Consider the following 26311-nt stretch of genomic DNA (forward strand, 5'->3'; position numbering starts at 1 on the left):
CCATCGGCTCACCATCGCACACTTTCACTTGCACACATAGCATACGGTGCATGAGAGTGATGTTATGATGAGACGAACCAGGTACATTCATATCGCAAACAAAACCTGTAGCAACTGCCAGAGGAGGTCAATCCAGCGCGCCTCTGCCTACGTTCCTCCTCCGTGACTCTTTGCATAGTTTCTCCTTCCCCACTTCGCTCAACATCGCCTAGACTTTCTTCTAGGTTGCATTGCTTTGCCGCGTACTCAGCACACTCCTTGGTACTTTCGTTAGCTCGGAGCCTACACCGATGACCTGAGAGGCAGCAGATACCTGCTTTAACTCCCTAGTGAACTTTTTCTAGCAGCACGAAGGCACAGAAGTATTTTTAAGGTCATTAGGTGAAATGACATCGTTTGTGGCTGCTCGCTGATTTGCACAGAAGCGCCAAACATCCATCATGGGCAAGACGAAACCAAGCAAGAGTACCACTTGAATATAGTTTTCTGTTAAGTTCAGCTAAATAAATGCTTTTTATGTCCTTTTCCCCCTGTTATACTTCATTTACCCTTTCAAAGTAAGATATTTGGATGTGCCTGGTCATGTTGCCAATTATTCTTCTGATAAGACGAACAAGTTTTCATGGTCCCTTCGAGTTCATATTAAGGGGAGTCGGCTGTATATATGTCTGGAAAGCACTGAATGTGTACAGCCACATACACATACCATTCTTGCATGCTGATCCATTCTCAAAATGGTGCTCATATTCCCCATGAAAAATAATACTGAATGAAGACACAAACACTTCGCTAAAGCATTCTGAAGCATAGCCACAAAGGAACACTTGTAAAGATACCGAGTGACCACTGAATGATGATGGCTCATTGATTGCAATTACAATTCAGGAGAAGCTTGGTGGTTTATTTGGTCATTTCCTGTCGTCATCGATTAAATAGCAACACAGCACAAACAAAGGCTGCTGGCCTTGTTTGTTCCCCTCTTGATGTCATAGCCCGCATCATATTTGCACAATAAACCATTCGTGTTATCGATGGAACTTTTTTCTTGATGCAGGTTTCTCTTGGAATTTGGTCAGTTCAACTGCTCCAAGCACTTAAAAGATTCAGTGGCCATGATGTATTTCATCATTTGCTGTAGTTCGTCATGAGGCATTGAAAGAGCATTGCTTCTCTCCCGCAAGGTTACTAACTGCAAGGTTGCCGAAAAAGAAATTTGATAGGTGGACATTTATGACCTGGGTGCACATTTTAGGACCTTTTTCCTTGCTCTTTGCTTGATCTTTGGAGACAAGTAAAGTGAAAAGCGGCAGCGAGCTAAGCTTACTGTCTGTCTGTATCATGCTTTTGTTTATTGCCGTAACAAGCAGAGAGGCATAGCCAGCTGCAGCCATGGCCCTGGAGCTTCCTACGGCTGTTTGGTTAATGCTGTCTGACGGTTGTTGAAGAAAGCTTTTGTTGTGCTGCACCCATGTGCCATGCTAGTAAAGAATATGAGTAGACTTTCTTATACAGTCGGTGCTTGTTTCGACGGACCATAATAATCCACCAAAAAAATCCATTAGTATATCCAAAGTGCATTCTATCCAAAATTAGGGCCGGAGTATGTTGCAAAATGGCGGAACTTGGCACATACCACTCTCTGCAGTGTTTGGTTATTGGAAACCAAAGGTGATCATAAAAACGATAAATAAATCAACATTATAATGAATAAATAGATAGATAAATGGATTTAATTATGGAGTAATCGTATAAGCTCTAGGGGTGTGGTGCCTTGCTGGCCACTGTTTTCCGGATGCTGGCTGCCAGCAAATGGCAGTTTTTCTGCACTACAGGAACTCTACCATACCCAATGGAAAAATTGTCCTGCTGGCGAAAAAAAATGGGTTCCAGTGATTTTCCTGCCTTTTCAGCCAACTCACCACTGTGCCGGCTGCCTAGCCAGAGTGCGTTGCCGCTGCTGATGATACAAACATCGGCTACAGTTTGTTTTTCACACAAAACAATGGTCGGTGGAATAAACAGATATCTTAATTTTATCTTTCAAGATGAGCGACAACCATTGTCAAGCCTGGGAACATATTCTGCAACAATCACTTTCGGCGATACCATGACTTCGGCTGTCAGGCGCGCACCGATTGGCTGGTTGAGCAAAACCATTAACTCGTTGAGCACGTCATGCAAAGGCGATAGTATCACCGAAAGTAATCATTTCAGAATACGTCCCATGTAGCATGAATGAAGGCTGCATTATGAGGCAAGTTCAATTCTGAACCCACACATCCGGCTAGTGCAGCACAGCATGCGAGGTGGCTTCGTCGCATCACATGCTTCGTAGTCTTTGTAGTTGCACACTTTCTAATAGCAGTCTATCTTATTTTATGTGTGAATTGATGCGACGAGAAATAAAGTGTTCTCGAAACTACGTATTTTGTGATTGTGGGCAGTTGTTCTTGAAGTGCCATATGCTACGGCTTCGAAGAAGTGGGTTAGGCCTTGCAGCACCCACAGCACTTGCTCAGAAGCAGTGGGCGGCAGTGAGCTGCCTGTGTGCATCACGCAGTTGTGGGAAGCTTGCAGATAGTGTTTTCATTCCTCAAGAAAAAGTGCACTTTCACCCCTTCTGCAGTTGGCCGAAAATAACTGCATGCAGTGCACTGCCGTTCGCATGCATTGCCTCAGCAAAGTGCGTTTGCTGCACCATCTAGGCAATATTTGCCCAAATTTTTGTCTGTTAAAGCCAGGTCCACTAAGAGTGGAATTTGTTGCATTAATGATATGGACAGTTGAAACTAAGTGAAAAGAATGGTCTGTTATCTCTGAAAGTATGTTGGATGCTGATCTGTTACAACAGCTGTGGACTGTAAGCGGAAGTGCACTCCCAATGTTTCTTTCTTAGTTTTGGCTGATATACTTTAAAGCAGTTTCTGATACATTGCTTCCATACCTTTTCTTCATCGAAATGTCTGCGGTATAGAAGTGTTGGAATAATAAATATAAATATTTTAAAGTCCCTACATTTGACGCTAGCCGGGTATGCTCTCCCCTTCGAGGGATAAAAGTTATTTTCATAAAAGGCTCGATCGCCGAACTGAACTTTAGCATGCGACACCTACACAAACACCCTAGCTTTCTCCAGACTTATGCCAGCACTCCCATTGTTGGCAAATTTGCAGGAGTCCTATATTTATGGGCAAGAGCTCTGGAAGCACTGTTTCCTTTTGTGATACAGTTGCAGCTGCCGCTAAAACGGCAGAAACTCAAGGCGCTCTGTTTAGAAACTTATTGGCAAGGGTGATTGTAAAATTAAATCTAGATAACTAATGATAGTAGTTAATGAAGCAGTTTTGTATGAAAATTTCAACATTTCTGCTTATTAGAGGTGGTGTTGTGAAGGATATCCGCAAACAGAACAATTGCATATATTCTGAAAGTTCAGATTTTATTTTTAGCCCTGAAAGAGTTAAAAAAAAAACTGACTGTTGTATGTAATATGTAATACTATATTGTAGTATTACGTCATGGTAAGTGGATTGCAATGTGTATGTGTGATCCTACTTGGAGCAATACAATTCCAGTTCAAGATTATTCAGTTTTTAATGATGTCAAATTTTCCTAGGGTTCATTGGTATTTTGTGGTGCTGATTGGTGCAGCAGCATCACATGGACTGTCCTTGTCCTTAGCCTCATTTTAAATTCTCGACTTTGCATCATTCTTTCATTGACCCTTTCACTACTGAGTGCTATATTTGCAAAAACTTCCTAACTATACCAATTCGTTTTATTGCATCAAACAAGCACATAAACAAAAAAACATTGAAAAAATATATTGAATACCTTTATTGCCGAACAGAGCTAAATAAACCCAAAATGCTAATAGAGACTTCACTGCAGAGCTTCAAAACTCTCAGGTAGCTGAGAAAGTGTGTTCATTGCTCTAAAGTAGAGTGGTATCATCACTTTGACGAACTCTGTTATAACTTATGCCCAAAGTAACTTATGCATGATAAAACCGAATTTGTATTTGCAGGTTTTAGTGTGGACGAGCCCAGCTTGTCCTCTGTAGGAACAGTACAAAGTTCTACGACAAGCCTGGCTTGTCCTCGGTAGGGAAAGGGTTAAGCTATTCTAGCTATTATGCCAGGAATGTAGAATTTTTTTATGCTTTCATTTGTACAGATTGATCAGAAGGGCCCTGAGAAGGCTTTAGGAAGGCAGCTGCAAGAAGTTGTGAACCTTGCCAACAACCCCAAAATCAAGTGAGTCTAGAAAAATAACCTTCACCACATGTAGTTTTCTGCTTGAGCGCAGCCTTTTGCATGTTTCTGTAAACATATGTGCAGTGATGTGGAAATATTATGGGACTAATTCAGGCTGAGGCATGTTGAGCTGAATGCTTGTGTGTTATGGCTATGTATCTTTGTACTATGTAAATCTGATTTATGGCATTTCAAACTTGGACAATTTAAAATTGCAAAGTGCAGCTTATTTCAAACAAATCTACAAAATTTTTATTAGCCCACTTTTATGTCTTGCTTTTACATGCCATGGTGGTTCGGTCGCTTTGGCGTTCTGCTGCTGAGCACGAGCTTGTGGGTTGAATACTCGGCCATGGTAACCATATTCCTTTGGAAGTGGAAGGCAGAAGCACTGGTATACCCAGATTTAGTACACATTAATGAAACCCAGCTGATTAAAATTAAGCCAGAGCCCTCAACTACAGCATATCTCATAGCTGCAGTGTTGCTTTGAGATGTTAAACCTCGTGACTAGATACTTCTTGCTTTGTGTGAATTTAGGCTAGGCTAGTAAATTTGTCGCATGATTAGTATAGCATAATGTTTTTTTTTTTCTTTATAAATTCATATTCTCTTATGATCCTCTTTTTTTCTTTTCTGGCACCTATCATACAAATAAACTCGTGCTTTTCTTGTGATTCGGTGTTTATAAATGTGTTCTTTTAATTGTGCACAATAACTATGTACCAATTTGCTGTTCTGCAAGGTCTTTTATCACACAAAAATCAGTGTGACGTTTCTGAAATGTGATGAGTGTTTTCAGAACGAACTTTGGACCCAACTGACTGGAAGTCATTCTTGTTTCTCTGGCAGGTATGAGGCCTTTGACTTTCATCATGAATGTAGGAGGATGCAATGGGATCGCCTCTCTATACTGATGGACAGGATTGCTCAGGACCAAGATGCTTTTGGGTGAGCCTTCAACTTTGCCTTTATTCTTTTTTCGTTTTCTTTTCGTCTATATTTTACCCAATATTACTACAGACTCTCTCTGATGCTCATGGCTTCATTACAGGTACTTCATGATGCTTTATGATAGCTCAGTACCCTGTCTACAAACTGGGGTGTTCCGCACAAATTGCATTGACTGCTTGGACCGGACCAATGTTGTGCAGTCGCTTCTTGCAAGACGTAGCCTAGAGCAACAACTTCTGGTAGGCCTCTTTGTTGACTTCAACTGTTTCTATACGGCATCATGAGGAGCTCAGTGCACTCAACGCCATGTTTCTTGTTTGGTTGCTGAGAACAAATATCCTGTGTTAGTAATGCTGCAAAATGTTCTTATATGAAATGCCAACTCATTTAGAAAGTCTTGCTGAACAAGAATTTATCAACCGTAGAAAGTCATAGTGGTGTTCCCAAGCCTTCTTATCTTTCAGGGATACTGTAAAACCTCATAATTCTGAAGTTTGTCAAACCGTGATTAAGCAGATCTTTAACATATCTAACAAATTAAACTAAAAGAAGGGAGGCGGGGGGCACAAAAGATCTTTGTGTAGGTTTGTCACCTTTGTCTACTTGCTGTGCAGTTATTTCAAGCACCCACCATTGTGGGAGTTCGGTAGTCTGCGTTACCGTGGGTCCTGTGGCTAAACCTGCACAGCTCCTTGGAATCACCTCTGTTACACTTGAGAAAGCTAGGCATTAGGTACGATTACCATCACAAGATGGGTATGTTGACAGCATATTAGTGTATTTCTGCTTTTTTTGAAGTGAGCCATGTGTAGTATAAACATAAGCATTCATGGCATCATATGACTAGGAGCTCATCATGCTCCCACTCGGGCACATGATGAGCAGGTTTTGTCAGCAGTGCTTGCTATTTGCATAGGCAATATAGCAACAGCATTTATGGCTTTTGTGTTCTTTATTCCAATTTCAAAAGGACCATATCATCCAGCAAAGGATGTCACCTTGCCATTACCATGGTAACAACAGCAACCTCATGTCATGGTTCATTGCTCCAACATTTTCATTGAAATAGCTTGCGTGAATAAGCATAGTGTCAAGAAAGCTTAGGTCAGGCTTTACAGTTTGCATTGTTGCTTAGTATACCACAAATATGCACACTGGTGCCAAGAACTCCAGGTGCCTTGCTGTGGCTCTTAGTGACCATAGCCCAAGTTATCTGTGTATCGGTGTGCTGGTTGTTAAAGCAAAATTTATTATATAAATTTTGGAACCACAGAAAGTTTAAAAAATATATTCAGGATTTCAAGTAGGCCAATAATGGTCTGTCAAGATGTTGGTGACAGGAAATTGTTGCTTGTTTTACTAATGCAGGAATGACTTAGGCCCGCAGATTAATTACTTCTCTCTCCACGTGAGCATGAATTATTGAAACAGTTTGACATTTAGCATCACGGAAGAGGCACACTTGTCTCTCACAGTGATCTGCCCTATGCTATACCGACTGAGTGTTTAGGACAGGGAACATTGCAGTTGTCACCATCATTTGTCTTCCAGGCACTGACTGTGTATCGTGCATCTTCAGTTCTAGCTCTTTCCATACCGTGCCATGGCAAATGATTGATAGTTTTTCAAGATGCTGTCAAACATTTGCATCAGAATTTCACTGCAGGCAATCACATGCCCTCTGTGAATTGAAGATCACATTTTTATATTTTTTATCAGCTTTGTCAATCTTTGGTGCATTGAAGAGTCTCGGAGTAAAAAAAGTCTACAGAAGGCATAATCTAAGTTGGCCTCGTGTGCCTCTTGCACTTTTCAAATCAAACACGGAATGTGCACATTAGGGGACTTGGCTGTGTGTCATTTAAATGACAAAAGTGGTGAAGACTTAGCAAAGTCTCTTGGTTTGCGTGATTTTCTCCTGTGATAGTTGTACTGCTTTACTTCATTGGGGGTGTGGCATAGTCAATTTTGAGACTGAACTAAGTGTGAGTTGAATAGTGCTACAAGTGAATCGAATATTGAACATTTTTTGCAATGAACAGCCTTTTTAACCATTAAAGAGCACCTAAACCATGCTGAGCGTGTAGGTGAGAGACATTTCTCTCTAATGTTTGCAACCCTCTGTATGGCCACACTCTCCAGCTTGCTGCATACTTCTCCAGGAGGCTCATGGGCACCACATCAGTAATGAATGGAAAGTTAGTGTTCTTTTTGCTTGAAAAGACAATCAACTTCTGCTTAGTGCTCAATGTATTTTGGCTGCACATGGTTGCTGCCGCACAAGCAATGCAAAACTTGCTACACAAGGTAAAGTCATTTGGTTGCACATGACAGGCAAACAAAATGACAAAGAGGCGTGTGACTGCAGTGTCAAGGCAGGCTGGGAGATGAATCAGAACTGACATCCTTCGTAAATGGACCAATTGACAGCTTTGGTGACGTCATGTTCATGGTCCATGTGAAGAAGGGACCGGAAAATCTGAGAGGAACACATGATGGGGGGGTGGGGTGGATTCTTTTACTTTGTGGCTTCTCCACGACTTGCAGCACTGCCATGTTCATGAAATCAATTTGATCTGTTACTGCCTTAACGGTCTATGCTGTTGTCCTTGTTATTTGTTATGTATACAGTATATAGCACACAGAAGCTCCAGTGCTAGTTTTAGGTGTATGGGTAGGCCAGTTATTTTGGTAGAGAAGCTGGTTGCGCACGCTAATTGAGCATGAGGAAGATAGTGGGTGTTTCCTGCCATGACAGTTATTGCTTGAGAACCCTAAAAGAATGCAAAAAATAACAGGAAGCTTGCTACAAGAAATCATGGCAAACGCTTTCTGCATGATTCAATGATCTATGCCTGTGCTTAACAACCAGCTTTCCTGCATAGCACACACACTAGTTGAGTTGTTCTCACAAAAGTGCATACGTAAGCTTTCTTTTTTTCATGTGATCTTAATTGGAAAATATGAAAACTAGTGGCAAGATAAATATTTTATGTATTTCACATTTTTAGTCTAAGTACTCGTCAGTGAAATGTTATTTTTGGCTGTGCTTCTGTTTCTTTTTTGTGCTTCTGTTAAATCTCACATTTAAAAAAATGGCTTGCCATCCCAGCCCTGCGAAAGAGGATGCCCAGTGAAGCTGTTGAAAACCACCACTACAACTACTGAGGGGGGTATGCAATGCTTCATTGCTTTAGAGTAATGGTAGTAATGAGACTAATGTTAATTTTGACAACACGCTACCACTGGTTGTATTGCCATTTCTTTTTCCCTTTACTGCTCCTTGTATTTATGCTGCTCCTATGTGTTACTTATCCATAGTGGTGCTGCATCAACAATGACCTCATTTGCTAGGCTGGTTCCTTTACTTACGAAAGGCTAGTGATGTCACTCCCCATGTCACAAGCTGCCGTTGCCATGGCAGCTTACACGACAGTAATCTTTACTGGAAAACGTATGCAGGGAGCGCTACATGCTTTGCATTATCAAAAGCACTTTATCATCAATTATGTGGTTCGGATGCTTGTTCTTTATTGAAATGATTGAAATGAATGCTGTTCTGTATGTTGTATACGCGATTCCAAAGAATGCGTGCCCTTTTTGCTTCACTTTGCCGAGTGTTTGAAGCCTGCTTCACCTCCGCCGTGGGTCGGCATGGCATTGCACTACCTCCGGGATCGGCCCATATTTTTGCCTATGAAGGTGGACAAAAAATGCCGACTAATGAGAGGCTAACAATTTCGCTGTAAAATTTGTGCAGAACTCACCTACAATGACTATCCAAGTACAGTCGAACACAGATATATCGAACTCGAAGGGGATAGCGAATTAATTCGATATATTAAAAATTCGATATAAAGAAATACAGGCCCTGAGATTTAACTTTGGCAGACGATGACCTACCGATCGGCGCATTCAAGAATGACAACTATTTCCGCACACACAACGCAACGTAATGCTTTATTTGCGTGAAAAAAAAATCGCTTATGTTGGTCTGCTTCTTCGCCTTGCAAATGAAATTAAAGACGCCAACCTCGATCCTATCAAGGCTGTTCAGGTGTGAAAGCCCGGTTCCTTCCATGTCGCCGCCACAACGGCGAATCAAGGTGAACGCTGCCGCCACTTCAGCGGTGGAGTATGAGCGTGTAGCCGCCGCCTCGTCCGGACGATCTTCGTCACCACTCGAGCTGTCGGCCTGGGTCCCTGTGACTGCAGCTACAATATCTTCGTCGGCGAGGCTCGAAACAGCCCGAACATTGCTGTCAACGTTCACAAAATCGTCAGCAGACACTTCGGCTGGAACGGCAGCCAGGAAAAGGGACGACAACTCTCGAAACGCGTTGTCCATGGACTCGTCGTTGTCGCCGTCTTCGCAGGTTTCGGGAAGTTGGGCCGTCACGAGGCCTGCCTTCCGGAAGCAGTTGGCCACGGTATCCTGCTTCATGTCTCTCCAGGCGCCCGTCATCATTTGAATGGCCCCCAGCAGGTCAACCTTAAGCTCGGTGCCCATGCGGAGGTTCGCCAAAAGCCTATCAATGAGTCGCCTCCTGTAACCGACCTTGAACGACTTAATGATGCCCTGGTCGAGCAGCTGCAACTTCGCTGTTGTGTTCGTCGGCAGAAACTTGAGCGCGATGTTTTCGAGCTCACAGGTGGTGTGATGGGCCGAGCAATTATCGACGAGAAGGCAAGCGTGACGCCCCGACTTGCCCAGTTCGGCGTCCCACGCTTGCAGCCATTCTGTAAACAGCTGACGCATCATCCACGCCTTCTTATTGAAGGCATAGCGGACGGGGAGCTGCTTACAGTTTTTGAAGCAGCGTGGTGCCCTTGCTTTGCCGATCACAAAGGGCTGGAGCTTTTGAGAGCCATTCATATTAGCTCCAAGCAGAACGCTCACGCGAACTTTGCTCATCTTACCCCCGTGACACCTGCTGCCTCGGACGTCGAGCGTCTTGCTGGGCAGCATCTGTGAAAACAACCCGGTCTCGCCGGCATTGAATATTTCCGCGGGTGAAAACTTCGCGCAAATTTCCGGCCATTCCTTCGAAATTCACTGCTGGATATCCTGGCTGATGACGACTCCGCTTTCCCCAGAAATGGTTTTGCCAACTATCTTATGGCGGTTCTTAAACCTCTGCAGCCACCCTGTGTTGTCGGCGAAGTTATCACCGAGAGCAGCGGCAAACCATTTGGCCTTAGCCATTAGCATTGGGCCATCCACCGGAATGTTCTTAGCCCGGACCTCTAAAAACCACGCATAGACAGGCTTTTCAACTTTCTCGTGGGCAGGACCGCGCACACGACAAGCTCCCGACGTTCGTTGCTCCGCTGCTTTCGACTTTATGTCCACCTTGTTTTTTTACAAGTGCTCCGAGGAATCCCGAAGTCGTCTGCCACCATCGCACTTTTCTCGCCCGCCTCAACACGCTGAGTGGCTTTCAGCTTTGTCGCAAAGTTCAGGTTCTTGCGCTTCTTGACGCTGCTTGTGCTTGCTGCGGCCATTGCTTCCGTGTCAGCCCACCACGATCCAGTCACACGTGTCGTGAGACGCACGCAAAACAATAATGCACACGAAACACAAGAACGCGCACAAAACACAAGAATGTGAGCAGCCTCCGCCAACAATCGTCACGTACAGCGCATACATAGACGAGGGACAGAAAGGACGACGAAGACAAGTGCTGACTTCCAACTGATTTTTATTTTCAGAAACAAACGAATATATCCTGAGACACCAAGACAAAATCGCCACCTACAAAGTGTCAACCCGACATGAGTATGCATTCAAAATTCATGACCTAATATGAACAAGAGCGCATGTGCGACCTCAGAAAAACCAGTTCTTTCTCTGTTAGTCCAATTCATGGCTTACTGAGTCACCATCGGCAATCGCTGCTGCTTCAATAAGTCTGGTACATTCATTAGAATGCCTAGCTAAGATAGTGATATCGTGAGAAGCCAACAAACACTGACAACAAGGACAATATAGGGGAAATTACTTGTGCTTAATAAATGAAATTGTAACGGCAGTAGCATCGGCGTCGCACGAGAAATGACGTAGACGCTCGCGTCTACACAAGGCTCGAGCGGCTAGCACGCTTCGGCACAGGCTAGCGTTCCGAAAGACATTATAAAAAGAATGCTACGCTAAGAGATCGAGTGTCTGTTCTTCCTCTCCTGCAAGAGCCTGAGACTTTACCAGTCTACGTGGTCGCTCGTCGCCACAGTTTGGTGACCCGGACGTGATACTGCCATACGCTCCTTTGGTAGAGACGACCATGGACCAGACCAACGCTACGAGAGCTCAAGGCCAGAACCTTTCCGAAGAACGCGGTGAGCCCTCCTGTTCCGCCATCGCTGTCCGCCTCCCACAGTACTGGGACCAGCATCCTTCGGTGTGGTTTCTTCAGGCCGAAGCGCAATTTCAAGTCGCTGGTATCCGCTCTGAAGCCTCGAAGTTCCATTACGCCGTCGCAGCGCTCTCGCCCGCCGCCATTGACGAGGTAACAGATTTGTTGAACTCCCCATTGTCTGCGGCCGCCTATGACGATCTCAAGGCAGCACTGCTACAGCGCACAGCAGCTTCACAACGTTCTCGCATCCAGCAGCTTCTGTCCGCTGAAGAACTCGGCGACCGACGCCCTAGTCAACTTCTTCGCTGAATGAGTCAGCTGCTCGGAAACAACGCGAGATCCATCGATGACACGCTGTTGCGCGAATTGTTTTTGTAACGACTCCTGGCTAACGTGCAGATAGTTCTGGCGACAGGCTCTACCATGGACCTTGCCGGACTTGCCGCTTTGGCCGACAAAGTCATGGAAGTAGCCACCCCAACCATCGCAGCCACGTCACCGTCTCCGGGTGACAATACAACCGCTCTGCAAACTCTTCCCTGCTCTTCTGCAGTGCATTCTCCGCTCGACTCCTTGTGTGAGCGCCTGGAACGCATCATCTGTGGAGCAGAACATCGCCGCACATCTCGTCGCCCACGCAGCCGTAGTTCCAACAGACGCACGGGCACTCGCAATGAAACTTCAACTACAACGCCTGACGTTTGCTACTACCACCGCCGTTTTGGAAACGACGCTCGTCACTGTCGGCATCCCTGCGCTTGGCAGGGAAACAGGCCGGCCGACCTCTAACGGCAACGAGTGGTCTGGCCCAACACACAAGTCGCCTTTTCTGCGGAATGGACAGAGTTACGGGACAACGATTCTTAGTCAACACAGGTGCTGACATCAGCATTCTCTCCGCCCAGCACTCCGACCGAAAAGCGACACCTGTGTCGTTTTTTGCAAACCGTCAACGGCACCAGGATTCCAGTTCTCTCGTCACGCTCCATCATGCTAAACCTTGGCCTTCGACGAGCGCTCCGCTGGATTTTCCTGGTTGCAGACGTCCGTCATGCAGTCATTGGAGCAGACTTCTTGCATAACTACGGACTCCTTGTGGACATCCAACGACACCATCTCATCGACTCCGTGACCCAGCTATCCGTTCCCGGCGTCCCATCATCAGGCACATCGCCCATAGCTCCTATTTATGCCATGTTGGACGAACCTTTCGCCGCGCTCCTACGCGAGTTTCCCACTTAGACGCACCTGCCGGACTGGACGCAACCGGTGCAACATGACGTGTGCCATCACATTGTCACCTCCGGCCCACCGGTCTATTTCCGACCCCGGCGTTTGTCCCCAGAGAAACTCAAGATCGCTCGCGCAGAGTTCGAACACATGCTGCAACTTGGCATCATCTGCCCTTCCTCCAGTAACTGGGCATCACCACTTCACATGGTGCCTAAGAAGACTGGAGACTGGCGCCCATGCGGCGATTACCGGGCACTAAACAACATCACAGTTCCTGATCGCTACCCTCTACCGAACATTCAGGACTGCACGGTAGCGTTGCATGGTGCGACGATCTTTTCTAAGATCGATTTCGTTCACGCCTACTATCAGCTACCGGTCGTTGAAGAAGGCATTCCCAAGACCGCCATCACCACACCCTTCGGTCTTTTCGAATTTCTCCACATGCCTTTCGGTTTACGGAACGCGGGCCAATCCTTTCAGCGTTTCGTCGATTCCGTGGCCTGAGGTTTGCCTTTCGTTTTTGCATACATTGACGACCTTCTCATCGCAAGCTCTTCGGCAGAACAACATCTTCACCACTTGCGGTTGTTGTTTTCACGCCTTTCCAGTAAAGGAATTGTCGTCAACGCCTCCAAGAGTGAATTCGGTCAACCTGAACTCGAGTTCCTCGGTCATATTGTCGACGCTAACGGCATTCGACCACTGCCAACCAAGATTCGCGTCATCGAAAATCTTCCCCGACCGACCACACTCACCAAGCTTCACCAATTTCTCGGATTCGTCAATTTCTACTGCCGATTCATTCCCGAGTGCACATGCCTTATGGCTCCGCTATACGCTCTCCTGGTAAACAAACGCAAACAAGTGCTTCAGTGGACTGAAGAGGCCACCGACGCTTTCACAAGAGTCAAGTCTGCCCTTGCCGACGCCATGCTGCTTAGACACCCAAAGCCAGACGCACCCACTGCCATCATGACCGATGCTTCAAACACCACCGTTGGTGCCGTTCTGCAGCAATTCATCAACAATGCGTGGCATCCACTCGCTTTTTTCTCCAAGAAACTGAAGCCTGCGCAGTCCCGCTACAGCGTTTTCGGCCGTGAATTACTCGCTGTTTACCTAGCTATCAAGCATTTTCGCCATTTCCTCGAAGGCCGTGCGTTCACTGTCTTGACTGACCACAAGCCCCTTGTGCACGCAACGAATCGTTCGGTGTCCTGTTACTCGCCCCGTGAGATTCGACACCTTTCCTACATCTCAGAGTTTACAACAACGTTCAGCCACATCAAGGGCACCGACAACGTTCCAGCCGACATTCTGAGTTGTGTCAATGTCGTTTTCACGTTGACATCGGAACCTTTTATCGTCGAGGCCGACTTACTCACCAGTCAACAGCGTGACGACACTGAACTTCGTGCACTCCGGAATTCGTCAACATCCCTGAAATTGGAAGACGTCGTTGAGACCCCAGATGGTACGTCCGTCGTCTGCGACACTTCTACCGACAAACCTAGACCATACATTCCGGCATCCCTCCGAAGACTTCTATTCGAAACCGTGCACAACCTGTCGCACCCTGGCATACGCGCGACACCCAAGCTTCTTTCCAGTCGTTTCGTTTGGCCTCGGCTAAACATGTAAGTTCGCAATTGGATTCACTGCTGTTTGTCGTGTCAACGTTCGCAGATCCAGCGTCACCCCATTCCACCTGCCAAGTCTTTTCTTCCACCGGATGCTCGTTTTGACACCGTACACCTGGACCTCGTCGGCCCTCTCCCACCTTCGAAAGGTTACTGCTACATACTGACATGCATCGACCGTTATACACAGTGGCCAGAAGCTACACCTATATCTGATATCTCAGCGCCCACTGTTGCAGCAGCTTTCGTGTCTACGTGGATCGCAAGGTTCAGCTGCCCATCCACAATAATCACAGATCGCGGTCGACAGTTTGACTCAGCACTCTTCAACGAGCTGCTCAAACTACTCGGAACAACACGGTTTCGCACAACTGCTTACCACCCGCAGTCCAACGGACTAGTTGAACGTTTTCACCGGCATCTCAAGACCTCCCTTATGGCACATGAATCGCCGGAGAAGTGGGTCCTGCATTTGCCCCTCGTCTTACTTGGCATCAGAGCCGCACTCAAGAGCGACCTAGGTTGCTCCTGTGCTCAGCTAGTTTACGGCACTCACCTACGCCTTACGTGCGATTTCTTTGTCGCCACCCCCAAAACGCCTATGCCACCACCTGCCGAATATGTTGCCGAATTGCAAGACTTCTTCAGCCAGATATGACCCGTGCCTACATGTTCACAAGAAGCAAGGTCCCCGTACGTTTCTCCCGCACTCACCTCTGCTACCCACGTTTTCGTGCGTAACTGTGCCGTCCGGAAGCCTTTGCAACCACACTACTCCGGGTCATAATGTGTTCCAGAGCGTCGTCCGACGACGTTTGTTGTGAATGTCAACGGCCGATCAGACACAATTGCCCTGGAATGTCTCAAACCCGCCTACATCGAAGCACCCGCGCCATCAGCTCCACCAGTATGCGACGAGAACCCTCCTGCGCACGTGACACCCAAGACCAACGCCAAGACACGCCACATCACGTGGACTTTCCATCGTTCGTCGAACTTTCCTCCTCCCTAGGGGGGGGAGCCCTCTGTAGCGGCAGCAGCATCGGCGTCGCACGAGAAATGACGTAGACGCTCGCGTCTACACGAGGCTGGCACGGGCTAGCGTTACGAAAGAGATTATAAAAAGAATACTACGCTAAGAGATCGAGTGTCGGTTCTTCCTCTCCTGCAAGAGCCCGAGACTTTACTGGTCTACGTGGTCGCTCGTCGCCACAAAATAAAGAAACGATACATTAATGGAAATTAAAGTAGATAAAAAAACAACTTGCCGCAGGTGGGCAGCGAACCCACAACCTTCGCATTTCGCGTGCGATGCTCTACCAATTGAGCTACCATGGCGTCGTTTCCCCATCCACTGTTCTTGGGTATTTATGTGTGCGGCAAGTTGTTTTTTTCGTCCACTTGAATTTCCATTAATGTATCGTTTCTTTATTTCATTTATTAAGCACAAGTAATTTCCCCTATGTTTTCCTTGGTGTCAGTGTTTATTGGCTTCTCACGATATGACTAATAAAAATTGGGCCCCTCGGTTAACCCCCTTTCTTCTCGTTTACTACATAACGAGGGTCTCGAATCCGGCAACATTGATGCCTTCAGGTAGCATATGTGGGTTTATTGACCAGTTGCCTTCACCCAAAAAGATCATGTTCTCGTGACGCCTGCGGCAAAAAGGACGTTCCACGTCCGCCACCAAGGTCTGTGAGTGGTGGCGCTGGCTAACACTCCCAGGGTTCTACAAGCACACATAAATACCTAAGAAAAGTGAATGGGGAAACGACGCCGCGGTAGCTCAATTGGTTGAGCATCGCACGCAAAATGCGAAGGTTGTGGGTTCGGTTCCCACCTGCAGCAAGTTGTTTTTTCATCCACCTTAATTTCCATTAATGTATTGTTTCTTTATTTCATTTATTACGCACAAGTAATTTCCCCTATGTTGTCCTTGGTGTCAGTGTTTGTTGGCTTCTCACGATATGCTAATAAAAATCGGGCCCCTCAGTTCACCCCCTTTCTTCTCGTAGCTAAGATAGTGGTTTCTTCAAAAAATCGGGACGCAGCCGCATTGTGCGCAATGAACACCTAGAAAGCCTTCCTGCCCTTTGCGCACTTTATTGCTGTGTTCTTGCAACCTAACGTTAAGACATCTACCTGTCTGTCCTATGTAAGACCTACCGCATTTCCGATGAATCTTATACACAACACCTTTCGAGCAAACTGTATACTTTTTTCTATGATTAATGCTGCAAATACTATGTATCTTTGCAGCAGAATTGGTTCTGACACAAAGCTGGGCAAGTTTTTTTGGAGCAGAGAAAACAACGTCGATACCTGCTATTTGTCCTATTTTTTTAAGTTTGTGGGATATTCCATGAATGGTGCGGGAATGTACATTTAACATAATTTCTCCACAAAAACCCACAAGCCGGAAACGCCCTTCCGTGTCATTATTTCAGAAAAAGGCATGTGGCAATATTCTTTTTCTGTTGGCTTCAGTGTCACCTTAGAAGCTAGATGTTAATGATCCGTTTCTGATTAAAGGATCTTTCGACGTGATACACCACCTTTCTCAACATTCTGACGTCCCATTTAAGGTTATGTCCATAGATATAAAATACTTGTTTTATTCTATTCCGCATCAGGCGCTCCTGGTTATCGAAGATGCCATTAGTAGTCTTGGTGACGTTACGTTCCAGAATGAATGTTGTGTGTCTGTTTGATTTTATCAAATTGCTTCAACTTTACGTTTCCTCAACTTTCGCCGAATGGAATAGAAATGTTTTCCTTCAAAAAAGCTGGATATGTATAGGGTCATGTATCACTTCCTTGTTGAGCGATTTATTTTTGGCTTACCTAGACAGGAACGTCATGTCGCGGATGGGCAATACAAAAATCGAAAAAGCCTTTCGTTATGTTGATGATTTTTTGGTTCTGTTTAATTGTGAGGACAGCTGTGTGGCGACCTCTGTTCGTCAAACGTTAGATCTGTTAGAAGAATGCTTATCTCTGCTCACACTCACACATGAGCTTCAGGGGAATGGGTCACTCAGGTTTTTAGATTTGAAGTTATCTTTTACCCGGCAACATGTATGCTGGATGTACGAGTCGCGGGCTAACAAGCCTCTGTTATCCTATGCATCTGCCCATTCAAAACTCATTAAGAGAGGTATCGTTCAGGCTTGCTTGCATAATGCACTAACGAAATCATGTTATCATTTGACAGAACCTAGTTTCAGTTCGCAGATAGCTCGGTTGAGGGCTGCAGGGTACCCGAGCAACCTTCTTGTCTCAGTCTCGGGGAACCTGCGTAATAAGTTTAGCACCGATCTTCACAGCTTTGAGCCTCAGGTACATGAACGAAGAAACAAAACAGCTGTTATCCCGTACATTCATGGAATATCCCACAAACTTCAAAAAATAGGACAAAGAGCAGGTATCGACGTTGTTTTCTCTGCTCCAAAAAAACTTGCCCAGCTTTGTGTCAGAACCAATCCTGCTGCAAAGAAATGTAGTATTTGCAGCATTAATCATAGAAAAAAGTATACAGCTTGTCCAGAAGGTGTTGTGTATAAGATATCTCTGAAATGCGGTAGGTCTTACATAGGACAGTGTAATGCAAGGTTCGTGTACTCAAAGGTTTTAACGGTTCTCTTAGGCAAAGCCTCGGAGAGCCCAATTGAGGACAAAGCCGTTGGTCTGAAAAACACACACACAAAGACTTTTAATCAAACTAGAAGCGTAAAATAAATGATGGAAAGAAATAGAAAGAATATAATAAACACTAACATAGACATCAAGGCAGTAAGACACACATTTGGGGCTAGTATGAAGCTGACTAGTGTGCGAGTCCGGGCTTGCCACGACAGCAGGGACACATAACAGTCTCGACGCGGCGACAAGCTGACGAAAGGAGTTGCGCCGGTCTCACCAAAGGTCGTGGTGTAAGTTGGTTGACTGGGCTACCGGAGCGCACCAGCTCTGGCTTGGAGAGGTAAAACAGGCAACTTGGCGGCACGAGCAGACGGCGGTGGCGTTCTGACCGGGCAGCTGGGTGTAGAGCTCGGGCCCGTAGCCCGACTGCTCTCGTCCTGCCCACGGGCACAGAAGCTCGAACGCCGGCCTCGGGCAGCAGGCGGCACGACAGATGGGGGCGGCGTTCTGGCCGGGCAGCTGGTGTAGAACTCGGGCCCGTAGCCCGACTGTTCTCGTCCTGCCCATGGACGCAGAAGCTCACCGGCCTTGAGCCGCTGGTGGCACGCTCGGGTAGACGGGCGACGCACAGGAACGGGCTGGCAGGAGGCCCCGGTCGTCTGAAGTCCTGGTGGCTCGGGTCCGGAACCCGACAGCCCGTCTTCAACTCCCGGTCCGGTGGTTGACCTCCTCCTGGCGTCGCTTCCTGGAACTCTCCCGGCGTCTCCCCTGCGTCTCCTCCTTCTGCCAGCGTGCCTTGCCTTTTCTTCCGCTCTAGTCGATTAGGCATTCTCCGATTGGCTGCCTGACGACCCGTGGTCTTTCCTAATTTGTTGGCTTTTCTTCTTTTAGTTGCTTTTCTTGCGCCGCGCGTTCACGTGCCGGACGCTCTTCGGCATCGTCGTCTTCCTCCTTCCCGCCCGGAATTTGCCTGGGCGCGCGCACTCCTTGTCGTCTGCTCCTGTCCGTCCCGACCACCGCATCATGTCACGCACCACACATCACAGACAGACAGGTAGATGTCTTAACATTAGGTTGCAAGAACACAGCAATGAAGTGTGCAAAGGGCGGGAAGGCTTTCTAGGTGTTCATTGTGCACAATGTGGCTGTGTCCCGATTTTTGAAGAAACCACTATCTTAGCTAGGCATTCTAATGAATGTACCAGACTTAAGGCACATTCACACTGAAAGCGGAGCGTCTAAGCGGACAAGCGGATTTTCAAAGCGGCGAGGCGGCGAGCGCCTGCGCCTGTTCAGACCAGCCGCGTTGTCTGGCTATCCGCGCCGCCGGGAAGGCGGGGCATCTCGCAATTTCTTTAGCAATTTCAGGGACGTGCCGTCATCTCGCGGCACTTTAGGTTTGTACGCGCACTTTCTGTATTTTTTTCCGTCGTGGCTCGGCGCGCTCCCGTCCGCTATCTACTTCTGCAAAATGATGAGCTCAGACAAAGAAGACAAGATCGTTGGCATTTTACTCGCCACTTGTCTAGTCGATTTTCAAGATTTGTTACAGCGCAACACAAGACAAGGACAAAAGAAGGTATAAAACGACGACACGGCGCCGTGTCGTCGTTTTATACCTTCATTTGTCCTTGTCTTGTGTTGCGCTGTAACAAACCTTACTATGAATCCCAACCAACTGGCCCAACTTGCCGTTTTGACGCTTTTGAATAACAGAAGCGAAAAGCCCAGAGAAAGACATTCGTTTACATGCATTCACCAGCGCTTCCGCAGTGTCGGGTTCTGATTGGCTGCGGCCAAAGCGGCCAACTTATCCGCGTGGAAAAAATCGGTCCGGGTGCGATCCGGCCAAGTATTTTCTGCAAAGCGGAAAATCCGCGGCCGCTTGGCCGGATCCGCTTGTCCGCTCCGCCTTCGGTGTGAATGTGCCTTTATTGAAGCAGCAGCGATTACAGATTTTGACTCAGTAAGCCATGAATTACAGACAAAGAACTGGTTTTTCTGAGGTCGCACATGCACTCTCGTTCATCTTAGGTCATGAATTTTGAATGCATACTCATGTCGGGTTGACACTTTGTAGGTGGCGCTTTTGTCTTGGTGTCTCAGGATATATTCGTTTGTTTCTGAAAATAAAAATCAGTTGGAAGTCAGCGCTTGTCTTCGTCATCCTTTTTTGTCCCTCGTCTATGTATGCACTGTAAGTCACGATTGATACCATGGAATACCAACTAGCCCGTACCCAAACCTTGCTCCGCCAACAAAGTGCTCGCGATGGCCACCTCCGAGGGCAACAGCGACGTACGAAAGGCGCGAGCTGTGGTTGGCTGAGCAAAACTCGTGAAAAGGCAACAAGAAGAAAAAAAGGCAAAAGGCGAAGGCCGCCAGCGCCTTCGTTCCTGGCTACCTTTTCCGAGCCGATCACTATGGTTACGCGGGGAAAGGATGAGAGACATAGGGAGAGGGAGAGAGAGAGAGAGAGGAAAAAAAAGCTGTTCCACAAGTCGGAGAGCATGTGCAGCGGGAGTACAGTCCGAGCCTCCCTCCCTCTCACTCTCACATTTTCCGAGCCTTTCGGGGGAGGTGCGGAGCTCGTGGGTGCAGCAAGTGCCGAGCTCGCGCGGCGTTCTATATAACCAACGGCGGGTAAAAATATCATTCGATATAAACGTACGAATTTCTATACTTTAACACAGAATTTTCAAGGGGATAATTTACGAGTTCGATACAGACAATGATTCGATATATGTGGGCTCGATATATCTGTGTTTGTCTGTATACAATAGCCGAAGCACATCATCTATGAGGCGTGTACTGCAGCCGGGTTCTTCTCTTGCACTTCCCTCTGGACACGCTGCAGTTTCTGGTGGCAGTGCTGGGACGTCCACGTACACCTAGTGGCACATACACAGTGACCAAAGTTGCCATCAAAGAGGTTCATTGAAGAGCGTCACGTACCCATTAGCCCATGCCCACAGCCCCGGGACACATACCTAGTGTCACATATCCAAGTTCATGTCAAAGAGGTTGATTGAAGAGCGGCACACACCCACGTTGACAGCCCACATTTTTAGACTACTGTTGTCAGGATCGGATAAAATTTTTGAGTAAGCAGACAGGGACAAATGGGAGACATAGACACCACAATGCACTAGCTTCAATAGTTCATTAGTAGAGTAGTTTGCTGGGCCAGTTGGTGCATGGTGAACATATAACGGTTTCCAGCAAGTACGGACGCGAGCACAAGAAGTAGAAACGGACAGGACAACGCTGGACTTACAACTGAAGTTTATTGTGAATACATTCCACAAATCTCCGCCACGCATACATATACACCCATGAACAATAACAAGATTTGTAGTCAAAAGATATACCTGTACACAAGAGCCAATTCATCCCCTTCCCAACAAAGGCAACAACACTTGGATTAACATGATAAATTTAGAAATTGAAGTTCTTTATCGTTGATATGAACCGAAGGTTCACTCACACATGTATGCGCGCCCAACTTTTTCATGCGGAATGCTTCGCTAATTTCTCTAGGAGAAATTAGCGAAGCCCAGATACCTACACCAGACATAACGCCCTGTCGCGGGCCAGTCTCGCTACAGCCAACCTTGTTCATCCATCGCACGCCTGAGAGCAGCACAATAACAATGCGTAAGCGCCCCGTCACGTGGTATTTTTTCATATTTGCTGGCTTTCTTTGGAGCACGGAAAAAAGGACCACGTGAGATATATCGTGTTGGAAACAATTTATTGGCAGGTTTCTCAAGGTGCTCTACAACTCATTACAGGGTCTGCAGCCAATACTTAAAAAGTTGATTAATTAAACATAAATGATCTGTTAGTTAAGGGGAAAATAAAAAATAGCCTGAGTAACTCTAGGCCAGTGCCAACTTTGACTCAAGTTATGTGGCACAACCTGTATATTGTAATGATGAAGATAGCACAAACGTTAATGCGGCCACGTGGCTCCTGAAGTAAGGAAGATAAAGACAAAAGAGTCTGTGCCACTGCTTTGGCTCCCGCTGTTGTTTGGCCAAGTCTGCTCGACTGTTCTCTGCGCTAGACCCACTAACCATTAATAAATCTTGTAGCATTTGGTGGAGGTGCGAGGCACCCTAACGCCTCGCCCTCGAACTCTGGAGCCGCACTTTGCCCACCCCTACTGCCAAGACTATGCCAGACGAAGCAGGTGAGCGACCCACTTCAACTGGACCAGTCACCTGTGGTGCTGTTCGTCAACAAGACCCAGCTCTGTTCAGTGGCACCACTGATACTGATGTTGACGACTGGCTTCGTCGTATGAATGGGTGAACAACCACAACAAGGGGGACAATCAAACAAAGCTCACCAACATTATTTTTGTTCTTGCGGATGTCGCCAACCTCTGGTTCCGAAACCATGAGGCCACTATTGCGATATGGAATGACTTTAAGACTACTTTTGTGCAGGTATTTGGCCTTGTGGCCGTGCAAAAGCTTCGCGCTAAACAACGCCTCCACCAACCAGCGCAACAGCCGGGCAAGAATTTCACTAGTTATGTTGCAGACGTCATCGATCTCTCCAACCGAGTAAGCCGAATGATGACTGAGGAAGAGAAGAGTAAACAAATCCTGAAGGGCATTGAAGGCGACGCTTTTCAAATGCTCCTGGCTAAGAATCCTACTACTGTTGTAGCCGTAGTTGCCTACTGCCAAAGCTTCAACGAATTGCGCCGGCAACGAGCGCTCGCCTGCCAAACTGTTTCTCATGTGGCCTCCCTTTCCAGTTTGGTGACTGCTGCCGGACAGACTGATCACGAGCCTCTGCTGCCTCAAATCAAAGCCTTCGTTCGTGAGGAGGTGGCCCACCATCTCTCGATGCTCCCTCTCACCCAGGAGCCTGTCCAACCTTTGTCCTCGGCCGTGCAGCAAGCCATCCATGAGCAGGTTGCAGAGGCTTTTCTGCCGACCTACCAGCACGCTCCGATTGCCGCACCGCTGCCCAGCACTTCTCCCTCTGCCTCAAATGCCCCCTCAGTACTTTGAGCCACAAGATCCGTGGCACACGCGGGACAATCGGCCGATATGTTTCTCCTGCTGTCTCGCGAGACATGTGGCACGCTTTTGTCACCGCCGCCTGCCACGTCCAGATGTCGTCGTTGAGCCACACGTACCTGCAGCCCACCAGGATGCTGATTCGAACCCATCACCGAACTTCTGGACTGGTCTCCAGAACTTCAGATGCTGTTGTTCACTATCACCGCGTCGCCGTTTGATATCGCCTATGCGTTGTCGCCTGCCTTCCAATGAGGGAAACTAAGTGCTGCAGCTTCGGAGGCAAGAGCTGCATGATTGTCGAAATGGCCAAGACATCGGCTATCGCCACAAAACAGAAATACAAGTTGAAGGAGTCACTGCATTTTCACTTGTCGACACAGGCACTGCCATTTCCGTCATATGTGTGACTCTTTGCCATAAGATCAGGGAGGTCACCACATAACTTTGTGGCCTTGTGTGTGTGTGTGTGTGTGTGTGTGTGTGTGTGTGTGTGTGTGTGTGTGTGTGTGTGTGTGTGTGTGTGTGTGTGTGTGTGTGTGTGTGTGTGTGTGTGTGTGTGTGTGTGTGTGTGTGTGTGTGTGTGTGTGTGTGTGTGTGTGTGTGTGTGTGTGTGTGTGTGTGTGTGTGTGTGTGTGTGTGTGTGTGTGTGTGTGTGTAAGGAAAAAGAAAGAGACTTTCTTGCCATTGAAGGTTCTATTCAACATTATTAAAGGAGAGTACTTCTGAAAGTTGCCCTTAACTTCTTAGCCTTCCTCTCCCCTACTTTAGTTTGCACAGCAAAAACCACTGGCAAAAAAAAAAAACATTGTGCATACTTTCTTCATCCACATAGTAAGGGGGCAAAACCTGAAGTTGACACGGTTTACCTGATGCATGTTCCTCAATTTGCATAGTGGCAAGCATCATTGATAGTGTGATGGGGTTTTGCACTTTGGAGCGTGATGTGTCAGTGCTGCTCATTCTTGCTGTGTTATTTCAGAACCTTAAAAATTTACTGCAGAGTTTGGCCAGTTATGTCAAGAAATTGATATTGAAAGCTACTTATAAGTAGGGATGGGTGCTTATCCGAGCAACAGTACTACCACGGTATTTTTACACCCTAATGAAATTTTGATGCCTTATGTGAGAATGTTGCGACTTATCGCATTTATTTTTGAGCAAGCAATATTGTTATTCTGCCTCCAGGTTTTTAACATGCCTTCTTTCCCTCTAGCGAATGGGTGTCCTGGTGCCTGGAGAGACCATAAAGCAGCATACTAGTTTTGAGGCCCTGTACAAGAATGGTAAAAAAAGATAGCTTTGCTAAGTTTTGCAACTTGTTGCTCGTCTAATTACTGGCTAATATTGCAGTCTGGGCAGACAATGGGGACTTCTGCAGCATCCAGTATGCAGGCACTGGAGCCCTCAAGACCGACTTTACAAGGCAAGCCATACGACGTCACATTAGCAGGGTGTTGGCATAGGTTAATGTGCAATCTTTGGTGCATAGTGAAGATAGTAAATGTGCATAGTAAGATTAAAAAAGAAACAAAAATTTCATGAGCACCCCTTCTATCCCTGTCTGAAATAAACAATTGGTCTTACAGGCTACATGCCATGCATACAGAATAGATTTTTGGTTCATGATTAAACTATTTCTCTATGTAGTTGACTATGATTAGTATTAAAAATTGTGCTGACTTATGCAATCTTCAAATTGGAAGCCGTGTTTAACATGTGGGCATATTTTGGGATATCTGAATGCTATCAAATTACATGACAGGCCGAATTAACCAATGTCGAATTAGTAGAAGCTACGAATTGCATTACTAGGCTATCAAGAATTTGTAAAGTATGCTATATTTTATTTCATTTCACAAGAGTTCTTTTTAAAAATTACCACACATGGCACATTAAACATATTAGTGTTACTTTTTGCCTTTATTTAATAAGGTATTATAAATTCTGACTGCTGAAGCTTGCTTACAATTTAGCTGCGTGTATTATTACACAAATTTTTTATACCTGCGACAAATGTGTCTTTCAAAATTTTACTCAAATATCAGCTTGTCAGTCATATTCTTGATTATTTAAGACAGATTTCACCCAAAAGCCAACACTATATATATATATATATAGTGCCATCCAGAGTGCTCATAATGATATATTATTATTAGCCAAATTTGTTGTCTAAGAAACTAAAGATACATATTCTTTTTTTTTTATGGCCATAAAGCTTTCTATATTCATATTTCATTGTGCAAGCATTCTTAGGGCGGAAATTCTATCACATAGCATGTATATTATGTGTATTACAATTTCTGGCATCCACCACGTCTCTTTCAAGGACTGGAAAACGTACCTTCCTTGGAGCAATGAGAGATGGCTACAACTCTGCTGTCCGCTACATCAAGAACAATTTCAATGATGGCTTCAGGCAGGCAAGTTAAATTTTTGTTGACTCGTTAGCTGCCTTTCTTTTGCAAGGAGCATGCCCTTCCTGCAGTGTACACCTTGCTAAATGCAAAATCTTTTGCGTTGCAGGATGCCATTGATCTTTTCCTAGGAAACTACAGGGTCCAAGAAGGTGAAGGTGCAGCTGTTTCATGTCCACTTACAGTTCGCAGGGAAAACAAGTACTGGCTGGTAAGTTGAAAGCAATGCTTGGACATTAGGTTGACATCAAGTAGCCCCTTGGCTGGCTCAATTTTTTTTCAAGTGTCCCATTTAACTTACCATTCCTCTCACATGTTGCCGTGCTACCGTTATCACTGGTATAGGCCACTCAGCGGGCTGCGTGATAATGAGTAGAACAGGAAATGAATGGAACATTACAAAATATAAGCGCTGAAGAGCGTTATTGCATTAAATTAGATTGGTAGATTACACTTCTAGAATACCAAGTAGGTAAGTCAGCAGAGGCTTGGTTAAAGAGAAAAGGTGAAAAAAGATTTCAGTATTCGGCGCTATGATTTCAATGCAAAACTTAAGAAGGGAAGTTTAGTAATTCACTTTTCCCACTAACAAAGAATTTATTTTTACCAAACAAGTGCAAATAGAGTTCTTAAAACAGTAATCTACGAACCTAAAGCGGTTTAGCATTTCTCTGTTGCGTCCCCTTCATATTTCTTTCCCTCTATATCGTGAAGAATTTTTCTTTTTCGCAAGCAGAAAACATTTTCAACACCCCAATTACTTTTTGT

At 46.1% G+C, this 26311-nt stretch overlaps 1 protein-coding gene and 1 non-coding gene across 5 annotated transcripts in view; both read left to right on the forward strand.

Annotated features, from left to right (window-relative positions):
• Positions 1-26311, forward strand: part of Sac1 (phosphatidylinositol-3-phosphatase SAC1) — a 131531-nt gene that overhangs the window by 47263 nt on the left and 57957 nt on the right. For all 4 annotated transcript variants that reach the window (XM_075672938.1, XM_075672915.1, XM_075672923.1 and 1 more), the window contains 7 exons: positions 4177-4256; positions 5109-5207; positions 5311-5449; positions 24343-24412; positions 24480-24552; positions 25456-25549; positions 25653-25754. In XM_075672938.1, coding sequence (XP_075529053.1) covers positions 4177-4256; positions 5109-5207; positions 5311-5449; positions 24343-24412; positions 24480-24552; positions 25456-25549; positions 25653-25754 — 657 coding nt within the window. The remainder of the gene's footprint in view (positions 1-4176; positions 4257-5108; positions 5208-5310; positions 5450-24342; positions 24413-24479; positions 24553-25455; positions 25550-25652; positions 25755-26311) is intronic.
• On the forward strand, positions 16221-16293 carry TRNAL-CAA (transfer RNA leucine (anticodon CAA)). The gene has a single exon. It is a non-coding gene; the product is annotated as a tRNA-Leu (tRNA).

Source organism: Dermacentor variabilis, chromosome 1 (assembly GCF_050947875.1).
Source record: "Dermacentor variabilis isolate Ectoservices chromosome 1, ASM5094787v1, whole genome shotgun sequence".
NCBI classification, from domain to species: Eukaryota; Metazoa; Arthropoda; class Arachnida; order Ixodida; family Ixodidae; genus Dermacentor; species Dermacentor variabilis.